Consider the following 16,276-nt stretch of genomic DNA (forward strand, 5'->3'; position numbering starts at 1 on the left):
AGCCCAATGGCCTAAATGTGGATTTCACTAGTTTTAAAATCTCCCCATCCCCGGCCTCATCCCATGACCAACCCTCTCTCTCATTCCCATCTCCTTGACCTGACACAACCTGTCCATTTTGTCTCCCACCTTACCCCCCCACCCACCTCACTGACCAATCCCCACCACGGCCTACCTGCACTTACCTATCACCATCCCATCTACCTTCCCCAGCCCCACCCCTCCTCTCTATTTATTTCCCAGCTCCCTTCCCCCTCCCCATTTCTGAAGAAGAGTCCTGACCCAAAACGTCAACTTTCCTGCTCCTCTGATGCTGCCTGGTCTGCTGTATTCCTCCAGGTCCACACTGTGTTTTCCCAGTCAACCTCTGACCTCCCTTTACCCCACTGCCAGACCCAACCTTACCATTTCCGACCTTTCCCCTGCCACTGGACAGCACCAGACCGAGTAGTCTACTTTTGCTCTTAACTCTTATGCTCGTACACATGTTCATATAAAACCCTACTGCTCAGCAATGTGACGTAGATGACCAGAAGCAATTCTGGCAACACTCATCAAAACAAAAATATATATAATTACGTCTTCACAGTTAGTGTTTTATTGGCAGCCATATATGAATGAATGATGCCACTTCTGGGGTTGGTGGTGATATTTTGCTGGAGTAGTTTATTTCACACAACTGATTAGCAAAGGATGCACTGAAAAATCAGCATTTTGTAAAATGAGAATCAACAATATTTTGTTCCAAACATTAAAATAAAGTGCAAAGAAACCTAGAAGGTGACAAACTTATAAATACCTAGTTGTGTAAGATGTAATGAACACTATATTTTTTGAAGTTTAGTTTAGCAAATTTCTGGAATTGTACTCAGGTATTTGTATCCTGGATGGAGGCAGAAAGAGAGAAAGCATCTATTTTGTGCACTTATGCTCACAGGATCAATACATTTGCAAAAGAATATATCTATGTGCACATATATCAGAGGTAAAAAAAAATTTCTAGTTAAGTAAGTTTTTAGCACAAGAACCACAAAGCCTATGTTCTAAAACTTGCCTAAGAGAAGGAAATGAAAAACGTGTGGAACACATGACTGCAGAATGTTTTTCACTAAGAGCTGTATATGGCACCAGAACAAAACAGTATTCCTGTACAGATTTCTAGATTGTTTACATGTAGCAAACAAATAAAAACGATCTGCGAATCCCAACTTAATTGCTGTGGTTATCTGGTAGAACATATTGACCTAGAAATTCCGCTCAGAAGATAGTTGTTATAGCAGTGTAGACAGGAGTTGTGTGACAGGATCATGAGGAAATTTTGACATTGCTGACTCTTGAGGGAATTGACTGGGAAACTGAACATTCCATTGGGCAGTTCCACTGTCTCTGGAACCCTCCAAAGAGCACCTCCAAATCAGATAATTCAAAGAGTTCCAAACTCACTTAAGTGTATTAATTATCCAAGAAACATCAGGGGATTATAAACCTACTCTAACTCCTGAATAACTCTTAAACTGAAACCCAACTCACCACTGGCAAACGCCGAAACAATGCTTCTCTGGCAGACCTGACATCCTAACCATCTACCCCATCAACATCAGCAAATTTGATTAATTGAAATAGCAATTACCTTACAACATTGTCTCATAGTGGCTTTACAGTTTGTATAACTACCAGTACTTGTAACAAGAAAGCCAAAGTGTACAAGTGAGCATACAAAGCAAACTTACATTAAATTTAAAAGTATTTTGAAAGATTTTACTGTTAGATATTACATTAAAATATTATTAGAAATGACAGGGTGTCATTTCTTAGCAATCAGCACTTTACTTATCAATGTTGGGAAGCACAGTGGTGAATTATTTGTCTCTGGTACTTAAATGGCGGATTTTTGATGCCAAACTTAGAATTGATCAAGTGCAGGAAACAAAGTTTGGAGCAAATGAAATAAATTAGGCTAGGTACAACAACAAACAGAAAGGTACATTTATTGTAGTGCTTTACTATGGTGAAATGACACAGAGTCCTTCACAAGTGCACTACCAAGCACAAAGAAACATTCAGAAAGATGTCAGAATTTGGTTGGGCTTTGAGGAGCATTTTAAAAAGGAGTAGAGAGTGTGGTGGAAAGGTAGAGAAATTTTGGAAGAAAATTCCAGAATTTAGGTTGCAGCCAGTTGAGAATATGGCCAGGATGGCAGACTAAGTAAATTAAGGGATGCACAGGGAGGCCAAACTAGTTAAGGACAGAAAACTCAGAAGGTTATGTGGTTGAAGGATGTTACAGAGATACTATGAATATGCAAGATATAAATATATGTAAGTTAAATGCATATAGAAGTTACATGTATACATAAACATAGGGCTATATATTCAATATTGCTATACTTGGTTCATGGGAGCTGCAAGGGTGAATTTGGTAGAATGACAGTTTATGCCTGACTTACAAGAATATCAAGGATGTTTTTAAAATTAGGGCCCTGCACCATTAATATTAGTCAGAATTTCACCTGTTGTATCCTCTGTCCTTTGACAGTTCAGTTTATTGCCGAAGCTGACTGAAAATTGAAGGGACCAGACTGTGCCAGGGACAATCCGACACATCAAATCTGTTGCATTAACACGTTTGGATCATTTGTGTGGGAATCCAGCACCATGAGATCGGACATTTTGAATTTAGGCCTGTTTTGTTTTTCTGGTACACTGCATATTAACAGAATTAACATTACTTGACAAAACTTGAAATCTCTCAAAAAAATAAACAGTTCTCCTCATCATGACATTTAAGTGTCTCTCACATGATTCCTGTGTAGTGTATCCCCTCTACCACTCGAAGTCCATGCCAATCATATTCACTTTTTGAACCAAAAACTCCAGATCAGTCCCAAAGTTAACATTTTCCATTTGACTTGTCCTAATGTCAGAATGTACTTTGAAGTAGTGTACTAATTCACTTTTTCTATATATGTAACATATTTCAATAATTTAAAATGTTATTTAACTTATTTAATCAAATTGATATTCCATTCCAGTTTGTGGAAAAGCATCTTAGAAAACTTCATATACAAATGAAGAGAAATTTGAACAATTTTTTTAAAAATAATTCATACTTGAGATGTGAGCATTGCTGGCAGACTAGCATTTTTTGCTCATTGCTAATTTTCTTTGAATTGAGTCGCTTGCTGGGCCATTTTAAAGGGAAATTAAGATTCAAGATTTGGAGTCACCTGTAGACAAGGCTGGGTGAGGTCAATAGATTCCTTCCTGGAGAACATGAATCAAATAGATTGTTAGCAAAATATTCAGTTGTTTCGTGATTATTACTGAGACTAGCAAGGGTACAGTTCTGAGGGAGGGTCATTGGACCTGAAACATTAACTCGGATTTCTCTTCATAGATGCTGCCAGACCTGCTGAGCTTTTCCAGCAATTTCTGTTTTTGTTTGTGAAAAGAGTACATTACCTTCTTTTCACTGTTGTAAAAGAAAAATAGTTAATACCATATTTAAAATTCCTTAACTTCAGTCTCAAATGTATTGGATATTGAAGTAACTTTTGATATTCCCATTTTATTAGCATTAGTTGTGTTTTACCTGGTTCTTGGTATGAACTGGAAGGATTTTCTCCTCACCTATGCCCTCACAGCTATTATCTCAACCAAATTTTCTTCTCAAATTCACCTTCACAGGCTTCAGAACAAATTTATTTTTTGTCACTTTGATGTAGTACTGAGGGCAAATGGCATGGCCTGCGTTGCTTTATTTCAGCTTAGACGTTAAACTGAGATCCTAATATGATTCAATGGCAATTTTTTTTTAGAACAGCAAAGTTCTCCCTATGACCTACTTAAGACTTATCCCGCAAACATCACTAAAACAAATTATCTGGTCATTATCACATTGCTAGAGATCCTGTTCCATGTGAATTGGTTAGTACATTTTCTACATTGCAACAATGTCTAAACTTCAAAAGTACTTCCTTAGCTATAAACTACTTTTGAATATCCTGAGGTTGAGAAAAATCAATAAACATACAGTGAGCTCCGCTATAATGCATGTTCTGGCAATGCGAATTGGCTATAATGTGACTGACAAATCGGCGATCACTATTTTTAAAACGTGAACTTCTGTTGGCAAAAATGCAATTCCATCGGTGCATGGAGGAGTATGCGCCGTTATCACAGGATCGTTTCGTGGGCTTTGTCCTGAACATGTGCAATGTTAGCGCCAAAACAGTCTCCACACTGGCATCACGTGATCATTTGCAGACCTTGTCATGAAGCGCTTTCTGTGAACTCCCTGATTTTCTTTTTTTTTGCCAATTCTGCTGTGTTACCCACAAAAATGCGAGGATAAAGTGATAAGAATGTTAGCAAGAAGCATCCTGGTGATAAAATTGCAGGCGATGAGCATAAAAGAAAGGCTATAACACTTGAAGAGAAGCTAGATGTTGTAAAGCGTTTTGAGTATAATGAGAGAACATATGATATAGTTCATGTAACAGGAATAAAGGAGTCTACCTTATGCACCATTAGAGATAATGCAGAGAAGATTAAAGCAAGCTGTATTGGTGGAACAAGACTGAGTGCTCGCAAATCTGTGAGGTCACAGACAAAGAAACTTGAGGAGGTGGAGCAGCTTCTAAGTGTGTGTATAGAAGATCAAATGAGAAAGTGATCTGGGACCACCTTTCTCACCGTAAAAGAGAAAGCCTTATGAATTTATGAAGATCTAACAAAAAAAAGCTGAAAATCCTGCAAATGTGCCTGCTTTTAGTGCAAAGATCTTATTTGGCTCCCTATGAACAGCTTCTTCATGAAAGAAGAAAAAGGGCAAAGCAACAAATACTGGATGTCTTTTTTAAGCCAACCCCCTAGCAACAGTCAGAAGACAACGAACCACAGCCATCCACTTCTGGATTAACTATTTTTTTCCCTAACTCTGCAACCACAACTGCACCTGAAAGTGATGATGATGATGACGATAATGATGACGACCTTGAGCCCCTGCATTAACAACACAGCAACCTCAAAACCTCCCCTCCTATCAAGTCATCTTGACATTTTTTCAAGGTAATGTGTTAAATTTACTTTTATTTCATTATTAGATAAATTAAACATTTATTCAAATTGTGCTATCTTTTGTGTTAGGCTTTTGGGTGATTTTTGAGCAATTTTGAGTGATATTTTTTGGTGGTCTGCCCCTAACCCCACTTTTCTCATAGGCCCCATTATTTCTACAGTGTGATTTTCTATAACTCATATTGCGCAGGAATGCAACTAGCATGTTATAGCAGAACTGACTGTATCTCAAAACAAAATATAATAAAAAATATTTTAATGTAAATTTTTCTTCAGGGACAGGCAAATGATTTGGTTTTTGGACTTCTCCATGATTACTGCATTGCTGAAGCCATTCAATTACTGATTTGAAAGTAAAAAGAGATCAGCCATGATTTTATTGCATGGTGGAAGAGGTTTGAGGAGCTGAATGGTCTTCTACTGCTCTTATTTTGTATGTTCATGTGTATGTTCATAAATAGAAAGAATCCAGCCATTTAAGCTGGAATGCTCCAAACTGCAATTAGTTAATAACTTGTACCTTCATTCAACAAAAGGAATGGTGTTTGAATTAGTGACAAATAGCTAGGTCTGAGGGAACTGGATCAGTGTAAGGATTTTCCACATTGAAATAAAGAATGACTTGGTGACAAGATTCTGGCCCATGTGGAGTTATTTCAGTGGCAACGAGAGAAAAGCACGATCCTGAAGAAATATTCTCCCAACTGCTGTCTTTGAGTCAGAGTAAACATTTCTGGCATCATGCTGTTATTTGGGAAGCTTGAATAATTTGATCCTGCCATCGAAGACTGGGCCCAGTACGTGGAAAGAATGCATTATTTTTTCTGGGCAAATGACATCAGGACAGATGAAAAGCAACAAGTAATTCTCCTGGCAGCTTGTAGACCTACAGCCTTTTCAGTTACTAGGAGCCTAACCTACCCTGAGGCACCAGATGTTAAAATCTTTCAAGAGTTGACGGATTTAGTGAAGGCATATTATGACCACATGCTTCCTCTAATTCTGAAATGCTATTGGTTTTACTCAGCAATTCGAGAATCAGGGGAATCCGCATCGGGAATTGAGATGATTGGCACAAGCATGTGACTTTGGTTTAACCAATGATAAGATGCTGAGTGACTGTTTGGTTTGAGGGATTTATGATGCAAAAGCGCATACTAGCTAGATCCCAACTGTTCTTCAAACAGGTACTACAACTGGCTTTATCACTGGAAAATGTGGCAAGTGGAGCATATGAGTTGCAGGAAATGCAGGTGGAGGTAGACACCCTCACCAGTCCAGCTGAGCTTGGGGAACACTACTTGAGTGAAGGCAATTGCACAGTCTCACTCAGGACATATCCTGAATAGAGTTACTCTCGGTCAGCCTACTGCAAAACCCCAAAACAAAGCCAATCCTCAGCCAAACATTTAAAATTTTCTTCAGGATCCAGGCCAGCAAGCCATTGTAGTTGCTGCCGGTATGTGGACTCAAGACAGCAAAAGAGTACCACTAGGCCTGAATTGAGTGAGAGAACTCATAGGCTGGTATCCAGGAGTGAGCAGACCCTGGTTTGGAACAGTTAAATTGCTTAGTAACATGCAAATCAGAACCAATCAAAATAAACGTCTGGTTAAATGGTCACCTGGTTCTAATGGAGGTTGATACCGGAGCAGCCATTTCAGCCATTTGCGGAACCAGTCTTTAACAAAATTCTCCCTGGACTCCAGCCCTTAAGTTTGAGCAAGACCTCAGCTGGACTGAGAAGCAATGCCGGGGAACCTTTACAGATTAAGGGTTCTGTTCTCGTATGAGAAGCAGTTGGTTCAGTTACCATTGATATTAGTAAAAGGCTCAGGCCCAAGTTTGATGGGGCAAAATTGGTTGAAACAGATTCACCTAGATTGGCTCAACATTTTTCTATTAGAAAATGGCTGCTTGAGCGAAGTCCTAATTAAATACCTGGAGATTTTTCAGGATGGTCTAAGGACTATGAAAGGAGCCAAGGTTACCTTGTATGTTGGCCAAGAAGTAGTTCCATGATTTTGCAAGGCTTGCCTAGTGCCATTTGCCTTATGGTCAAAAAAGTAGAGGCAGAAATCAGAAGGCTGGAAAGCAAAGGAATCGTCAACCCAGTCCTGTTTGTGGAATGGGCAGCACCAGTTGTACCGACTTGTCAGCCAAACTGGTTGATTCACCTTGTGGAGATTTTAAAGAAACGGTAAACTGCTTTGCACAGCTGGAAAAATCCCTCACAGAGGATTTGTATGCAATACTGGTGGAGAGGCGGGGTGGGGGGGGAGCTGTCCTTCATGAAACTGGACATGAGCCATGCATACTTGCAACTGTGGTTAGATGAGGACTCCCAGAAGAATGCAACAATTAATATCCATGAGGGTTTGTACCAATACACAAGACTGCTATTTGGAGTATCATCAGCCTGTGCAAATTGTCAACAGACAATGGAGGACATTTTACAAGGTCTACTCCAGGTCCCCTTTTATCTGGATAATGTGCAAATAACTGGAAAGATCAATAAGGAGCACTTAGATAACTTGGACATGGTCCCTAGGTGTTTCTCTCATGCAGGCATACACCTTAGAAGGAAAAATGTGTGTTCCAGGCATCCCAAATGACCGAAATGGGCCAGAGAGTTGACAAGACTGGATTACACCCATTGGAAGATAAAGTGAGGGTGATCAAAGGTGCCGCAGCTTCCACATGTGTACCGGAGCATAGGTCTTTCCTTGTGTTGGTGAATTATTATGGAAAGTTCATTTATAACCTAGTCTCCATCCGGACACCTTTGCATCAACTCCTAAAAAAGGGTTAGCCTTGGAAACGGTCTGGTAGCCAAGCCATAGCTTTCAGTGAAGTGAAGAAACCAGCAATCATCCTGCAAGGTGTTGGGTCACTATGGATGACCCAACAGAGAGGAATGCCCAATAGTGTATGCATCCAGGACTTTGGCTGATGCAGAGCGTAAATATGCCCAGATAGAGAAGGAAGGTTTGGCGGCCATATTTGGTGTCAGGAAATTCCACCAATACCGTTACAGATGCAACTTTGTAATAACAAAGGACCACGAACCTCTGCTAGACGTACTTGAAGAGGACAAGGTATTGCCGCCTATAGCTTTTAGGCCGAATTAGGTGGTGGGCTCTAACACTAAGTGTGTAACTGTCCAGGAGTAAAAGTAGCAACATGGATGCATTGAGCTGCCTCTCGCTGGTAGATACACCACCAGTGGTACTGCCATTGGAAGAGTCCGTAATGGTTTTAAATTTTCTGGACAATTTCCAGTTGCAGCTGACAATATCAGACTTTGGATGCAGAAAGATCTGGTCCTGGCAAAACTGAAACAGCTAGTGGTGATGGGGGAAAATCAAAGGGTTGTCACAACCAGAACTGAAACCTTTTTTGGACCCAGAGAGACCAGAGCACAGTAGAGGACAGTATATTATTATGGGGAGCAAGAGTGATTGTCCCGAGCAAAGGTCACCACCAGACAGTGGATGAACTCCAGCAGGGTCATCCAGGGGTGTCCAAAATGAAGATGATGGCAAAAAGTATGTCTGGTGGCCAGGATTGGATGCAGGCATAGTGACATTGGTGGGCAGTGTCCAGAGTGCCAGCAAGGACAAAAATTACTGACAGCAGATCCCCCACATTCATGGAAATGACTGGGTAAACCCTGGATTCGGTTACATGTCGACTATGCAGGTCCTTACATGGGCTCAATGTTCTTAGTCATTGTGGACGCCCACACAAATTACATAGAGTTCATTCATCAAACACGGAGACAACGATATAAAATTGTGCACTTTTTTTGCATTACACGGATTCCTGTAAGTGTTGGTCACAGATAATGCACCCAGCAGGGAATTTGAGTGTTTCCTGAAGTCGAATGATATTCAACATTTAATGACAGCTCCATACTATCCATCATCCAATGGTCTGCAGAAAGAGCAGCCCAAACTTTGATGGCAGGCTTAGAGAAACAGCCTACAACTTCATTAGATACCAAACTGTCTTGGTTCCTATTTGATTAGGACCACACCTTATGCAACTCCAGGGATAGCTGCAGCAGAGTTGCTAATGGGGAGAAGACTCTGCACTATGTTAAATCTGATCTTCCCAGAATTGGGATGGAGGTGGGGGTGAAATGAAACAGCATCAGGAATGCCAATGACAGACACAAGACTCTGCTAACCGAAACAGACAGTTTACAGGGGAACAAAGTCTGGTGTAGGAATCACAGGAATGGCCCTGCATAGGTAACAGACATGGTTGACGTGAGGTCAGGTCCCAGATGTATAAAGTTCAAGTAGGTGTGATGGTCTTGAATAAGCATGTGGACCATATGAAAGCTGCAACCTCGCAAATGATATGGGAGCAAAATGTTACAGAGATAGTAGGAACTGATGCTGCAAAATCTGAGATAACAAGGTGTAGAGCTGGATGAATACAGCAGGCCAAGCAGCATCAGAGGAGCAGGAAAGCTGACGTTTCGGGTCTAGACCCTTCTTCCTTGGGAGCAAAATGTGCCTGGCTCCTCAACAGCCTTTCTGTCTGTTCCAGAACTGGTTTGTTCTCCTTCTCCGCCAGGCGTTGATGATACCCCAGAATCCGAGATGGACACAGCAGATGACGCCGCGTTGACGCCTTGGCCACCTGAAGAGAACAAATTTCTTCTAAGATGCTCTGGGTGCAACGTGCGAGCTACTGTGTGTTACGCACTGCCCATATCAGAGGTCAGGTTTCTCCAACTCTGCCTGGTGCTGAAACACTCCAGGAGGAGCCATAAAAAGAAGAACCGGCCTATGTACTCGGACTCAGAGGGGTGGGATGTAGTGATTGTAACGAGGTCAGCCAAGTGGACCTCATAGAATAGGAGTTCTCTGATTGGGGCTGTTTTTTGGTCCAATCAGGGAGCCCTGGATGACAGATATAAACAGGAGTGTCAGACATCCTGTTAACTCAGAGTGCTGGATCAGTGTCAAGGACTCTCCACACGTAAACAAAGGTTGACTTGGTGATGGGATACCGGCATCTGTGGAGTTATTTCATTGATCATTGTGGGCTTTATTGTGCTATTTTGAGAAACTGCATTTTGGCAGCTTTTTCAGACAATACTGCATTTTTTATTAACAATACTCTAAACGTATTTCAGAAAGAAAAATGTCCCAAACTAATGTTCCTATCTACAGTTATTGAATCAGAGCTTACAGTAGTAATATGCAAAAACTATGTTTTCATAAATGCAGAAGTCGAGAAGTTTCTGTCAGTCATCTTATCTTTTTCTATAGTACGCACTTTTGAAGTCCCAGTAGACTGCAATCAACTCAAAAAGCCTGGTGACCAGAACTTGTACTTACAGAATATTAGTCTTGCTGTTGAATAAGGTGTAACTGGGTACTTAATGGCACACTAAGTTTACAATTAACACTGAATAGCCTCTCTGGTCCCGAAAAAACTATTTAATGTTCACGGAATCTCAACTTTCTTTACTTGTTTAAAAAACATAAAGACTTCTAAATAAGATTTTTTTCAGTTTATGCTGTTACAATTTCTACCTTAATCGTGTAGAAATTTCCTATCTATTTCTTTTGCTGTCTTACCTGAACAGATTAAAGATAATCAATACATTTTACTGCTTGGTTTGTTGTTTGTAGTAATTCTGCATGCTGATTACCCCAAGATGACAGTTGCTAGATACCTTTGTTTGCTACTCAATTAATATTCAGATAGGGAACATCCCGTGTACCGGAACTGTTAGATCTTCATAGTCAGCTTTCTTTTAAGTTAGCAGAGAGCACTGTCACCTGGCTGCTAAGCACAAAATCTGAGCCAAATGTCTGACTGAAACAATTACAGAATTAAACTTCAACTGTCTTAGAAACTGAGGGAGAGCAGTTTCTTCTTACCTCTGTCCCGTTGCCTGGTGCTCTCTGAGATGCAGAAGGGACTCCTCATATTCTTTATCCTTCTTCCTAATCTGTTCTCTCAATATCTCAATAGTCTGTTCCATCTCTTCCATCTGCATCTTCTGGGACTCAATGCAATTCTCCCTAAATAGCATACCAGTGAACATTAATTCATTAATCAGTTGACAATTAATTCTGATTGATTACCTTATCATATGTCTTATGACTATACCGCAATAAGTGTGAACATTTTCAAAATAAAAGTTGCCAAGTATGTTATTCAGAAGTTAACAAGTTAACAAGATGAAAAATGATATAAAAGGTCACTGAAATAAATAGAAATAATTTGGGGATAGTATCTCAGGGATATCAGTCGTTAATTATATTTCCTAACTATCACAAAATCACAGTTGATGCTCAGGATAATTGGAGGCCTTCTACTCTCTTTCAAAGTGAAACATCTACTGTTGACATCTAGTTCTGGTGCACAAATTGTCAGGACTTTTGCCAAAATGTTGTCGGTGAATGGTGCAGTTCCACAGGGGTCAGTATTGGGACCATATCTATTCATGTTATACATTAACAATCTGGATTAATGAACTAAGGTATTGTTGCTAAATTTGCAGATTACACAAAGATAGATGGAGGGACAGGCAATGTTGAGGAAACAGAGAGGCTGCAGAAGGACTTGGACATGCTAGGTCAGTGGGCAAAGAAGTGGCAGATGAATATAATATTGTAAAGTGTGAGGTCATGCATTTTGTTAGAAGAATAAAGACATAGACTATTTTCTAAATAGAAAAATGCTTTGAAAACTGCAGCACAAAGGGACTTGCGAGTCGTAGTTCAGGATTCTCTTAGTTTGACATGCAGGTTCAATTGGCAGTTAGAATGTCAAATGAAATGTTAGCATTCATTTCAAGAGGGCTAGAATACGAGGGCAGAAAATGTACTGCTAAGGCTGTATAAGGTTCTGGTCAGACTGCATTTGGTACATTGTGAGCAGTTTTGCGTCCCTAATCTACGGAAGGATGTAGTGTCGTTGGAGGAAGTCCAGAGGATGTTTACGCTAAAGATCCCGGGGATGAAAGGCTTGTCATATGAGGAGCAATTGACGACTCTGGGTCTGTGCTCCATTGAGTTTAGAAGGATGACGGGTCATCTGATTGAAACTTACAGGATACTGAGAGGCCTAAATAGTGTGGACACAGAGAAGATCTTTCAACTAGTTGGAGAGATGAGGACCCAAGGGCACAGCCTCAGATTGAAGGGGTGACCCTTTAGAACTGAGATGAGGAGGAATTTCTTCAGCCAGAAGGTAGTTAATCTGTAGAACACATTGCTGCAAAGGGCTGTGGAAGTCAAGTCATCGAGCGTATTTAAGATGGAGATAATTAGATTCTTCATTGTTAAGGGAATTAAGGTTTTCAGGGAGAAGGCAATAGAATGGGGTTGAGAAATATATCAGACATGATCAAATGGGAAGCAGACTCAATGTGCTGAATGGCTTAATTCTGCTTCTATATCTTATGATCTCATGCGTTAACTGACGTCCAACTTACATTACCAACTATTGCACTAATAAAGCTATAAAAGCTTAATTCAAATAAAAGCAAGTACATTGAACAGGTTGCTTTAGAAAGACTTAAACATCATAACTGTGTGCCAATGGTTTTTCTTATGCTTGTCCTTTAAACTCTGGAAATAACATCAACAGTAATGAGATGTTTTTGTCAACCTTTCGTGGTCAACCCAGTGTAGTGAAAAAACATCAAAGTTTTCTTTAGAAACTCTTGACTAGCTTGTTGTTCGTTCCTATTTGGATGTTTAGATTTTCTGATACAAATGCAAACTAATACTCTGGTGGTCTCTCCTTCTTCACTCATGGAGACATATTAATCATGCTGTATGAAACAAATGACTTGGTCATAATTTTTGATTTGATACCTATGAGAAACCTGAGGTACACAAAGAAGATCCAATTAAAAGCTAAGGCATAAAAACGGTGAAAACTACTGGTCAGATTGGGAACTTCTTTTTTAGGAACCAGCAGTAGATGACATAAAGGTAATAAAGAGAGAAAAAATTGATTATGGAAGTAAATTGGTAAAAAATATAACAAACAAACAGCAAGTGGTGCTACGGGTATACAAAAATTGAGTTGCTAAAGTAAGTCTGGGAGCCTTGGAGGATGCAATTGCAGAATTGGTAATAGGGAACAGGGAAACGGCTGTAAGCTAAACCAAAAGTATTTTCTTTATTCATTCACGGGATGAGGGCGTCGGTGGCTAGGCAGCATTTATTGCCCATTCCTAGTTGCCCAGAGAGCAGATAAGAGTCAACCACATTGCTGTGGGCTTGGAGTCACATGTAGGCTAGACCAGGTAAGGACGGCATTTTCCTTCCCTAAAGGACATTAGTGAACCAGATGGGTTTTTCCAACAATCGACAATGGATTCACGGTCATTATGGATTCTTAATTCCTGATATTTACTGAATTCAAATTCCACCATCTGCCGTGGCAGGATTCGAACCCAGGTCCCCAGAACATTATCTGGATCTCTGGATTAACAGTCAGTGATTATACTACTAGGCCATTGCCTCCCCCTAATTTTGCATGCTTTTCATCCTAAAAACATCCTAAAAGAACAGGTAAGCAACATACTAATGGGAGGGAAGATCTTGTAAAGGTGTCTACCATGAGGGACAAAGTCTTTGACAAACTAAAGGAACTAAATACAGGCAAGTTGTCAGGACCTGAAGGCCTGCATTCAAGGGTTATGAAAGAAGTGGCTACAGGGCTAGTCGGTGGCACTGGTTGAAATATTCCAGAATTCAGTGGATCTCTGGAGGGTACCAGCAGATTGGAAAACTGTTAACATGCTAATGTGCTCAATACAGGAGGATCTCCTGCATATTTTCCAAGATCCTGAAATAGATATTGTACATTTATTTACAAGGAATTTGTTAATTTGTTCAAGAAATTTTTTTGAAAACTAGTTAAGTAAATATTCCCTTGTTGAGAGGTAGAAAACTGTTCTCTCTCCTTCGCAGCACCTGCCGATGCCCCGACAGCTTTGTGGCCTTGCTCTGTCCCTCCCCCAATGATCCTTGAAATCTTCCTCTCCCCCATCATACCCTACACAACACCTGTCTTTTCCCTTCTTGCACCTCTCCCTACATCTTCCTGCTTCCTCATTCCCATTTTATAGCCTCTATCATCCCAACCATCTTGTAGTCATATTCTGCCCCCAGAACCCTCTTACACCCTCCTCCTTATCCCCTTGAAGCCTTCTTTTCATATGCCAAGCCATAGAGCCTCACCAAGTTACAGCACAGACAGAAACCATTTAACCCATTGTGCCCATGCCAGCCAAATGAACTGCCCAAATTATATCATTCCTCCCCTTTATGAAGGAGACAAAATACTTATGCATCAACACATAAGGAGCATGTACATCTCTGAAAGATTCAACCCTTTCCTTAGTCATCCTCTTGCTGTTAATGAACTGATAAAACATTTTGGGATTTTCCCAAATTGCACCAGCAAATATTTTCTCATATCCACTCTTTGTTTTCCTAATTTCCTTTTTCATTTCATTATTGTACTTTTTATCCTCTAAACTTCCTAACATTTTACTTTTTTTGAGGTCGTCATTAGCACTAGTGTTTGCTTCATCTTAGCCTGTATGCTTCTGGATAACCAAGGAATCTAGATTTGGCCTTACCACCCTTAATATCATGTCTACGTCGTGCTTATAAAGTCTAGAATATCTCCACGAATTGTCACCGACTTCCCTTCAAGTAGTGTAATGAGTACTCCTTAGCCACGACCTTTCAGCTTTGTAAAGTTTGCCTTACCCTAATTTAAGAAATTTTATTCCTGTTCTATATTTATAGTTTTTGATAAAGATGCAAAATCTAACTGTATTATGATCACTAACTCCAAAATGGTCACCCATGGCTAATTCATGCAGCTGTCCAGCATCGTTTCCAGTTGTAAATCTAGAACTGTTCTCTCTCTCATTGGGGCTTGATACATGCTGGCTAAAGAAAAGTTCTCTTGAATGCAGTTCAAAAATTTTGTGCCCACTATACCTTTCACACTGTTCGCATCGCAGATGATATTTATTGGCTGAAGTCCCCAGCTATTGTTGCTCTATTCTTTATACACTCAGAAATTTGCCCACATATTTGCTCCCACCCCTCTCTATGTACATACTTAGCAGTGATTTTGCCCTTTTTTCTTTGTTTCAGAGCTCAACCTATATGGCCTCATTTGATATTTAACTTAGTGTAACATCCCTTCTCACAGTTGTGATTGATTCTTTAAGAAATAAGGCCACACCCCTACCCTTTTTAATCCCCTTCTCTATCCTGCCTGAAAACTCTATATCCAGAGATATTGAGCTGCCATCATCACTCGACTGTAAGCCAAGTTTCCATTAAGCAATGATATCATACAGCAATCAGTCTTGTGTCCTCAGCTCATTGACTTTACTCACCACGCCCCTTGCATTTACATATATACCTTTAAGTATTGCCAATTTTCAGTGCTATACATTTGCTAACCTCTTTGTCTGCACAATTACGTGGTAAATTTCTAACTACTGTTTAATGCTCTGAATTTATCGACAAGTTCCCATCCATCCATCTGGCAATTCAGTTTAAAGCCTCACCAACAGCGCCAGCAAATCTCCCTGCAAGAATATTTATTCTGGCCCAGTTCAGGTATAGACCATTCAGCTTGTACAGGTCCCACCTTTGCAACAACCAATCCCAATGCCCCAGGACTCTGATGCCTGCCATCCTACACTAGATTTCCAGCGTGTATTAAGTCGCTCAATTCTCTATTTCTGTGCTCACTGGTAAATGAGACTAATTCTTTAAAAATAAAAGGAAAAAAACTACAGATGGTAAGGAAATCTGAAACAAACACAGAGAATCTGGAGAAACTCAGCAGATGTGGTAGCACCTGAGAATTGAGAAAAAAAGAGTTAATATTTTGAGTCCAGTATGACTCTTCTTCAGAACTGTTTTAATGGCTCTGCCATTCAATCTCCTACCTAGCTCCATGAAATCTGCCATCAAGACCTCATCACCATTCCCACCAAAATTACTGATATCAAAGTAGATCACAAACTCTGGCTGATCACCCTTCACGGGAGAAAGTCCTACTGCCACTCAATAACATTCTTTACCTTAGCTTCAGGGAGGCATCATCCCAGGATCATGTTGATGGTCACAGAAACACTGGTCTGACCACCCGTTTGTGAAATTTTCAATCACTA

The 16,276-nt window shown here is 40.2% G+C and overlaps 1 protein-coding gene across 4 annotated transcripts in view; it reads right to left on the reverse strand.

The window, feature by feature from the left end:
• The window catches only part of rpgrip1l (RPGRIP1 like), a 177,721-nt gene that overhangs the window by 140,847 nt on the left and 20,598 nt on the right, over positions 1 to 16,276 (reverse strand). For all 4 annotated transcript variants that reach the window (XM_048605887.1, XM_048605888.1, XM_048605889.1 and 1 more), the window contains one exon: positions 10,986 to 11,129. In XM_048605887.1, the coding sequence (XP_048461844.1) occupies positions 10,986 to 11,129 (144 nt within the window). The remainder of the gene's footprint in view (positions 1 to 10,985; positions 11,130 to 16,276) is intronic.

This window comes from Rhincodon typus, chromosome 15 (assembly GCF_021869965.1).
Source record: "Rhincodon typus isolate 14 chromosome 15, sRhiTyp1.1, whole genome shotgun sequence".
NCBI classification, from domain to species: domain Eukaryota; kingdom Metazoa; phylum Chordata; class Chondrichthyes; order Orectolobiformes; family Rhincodontidae; genus Rhincodon; species Rhincodon typus.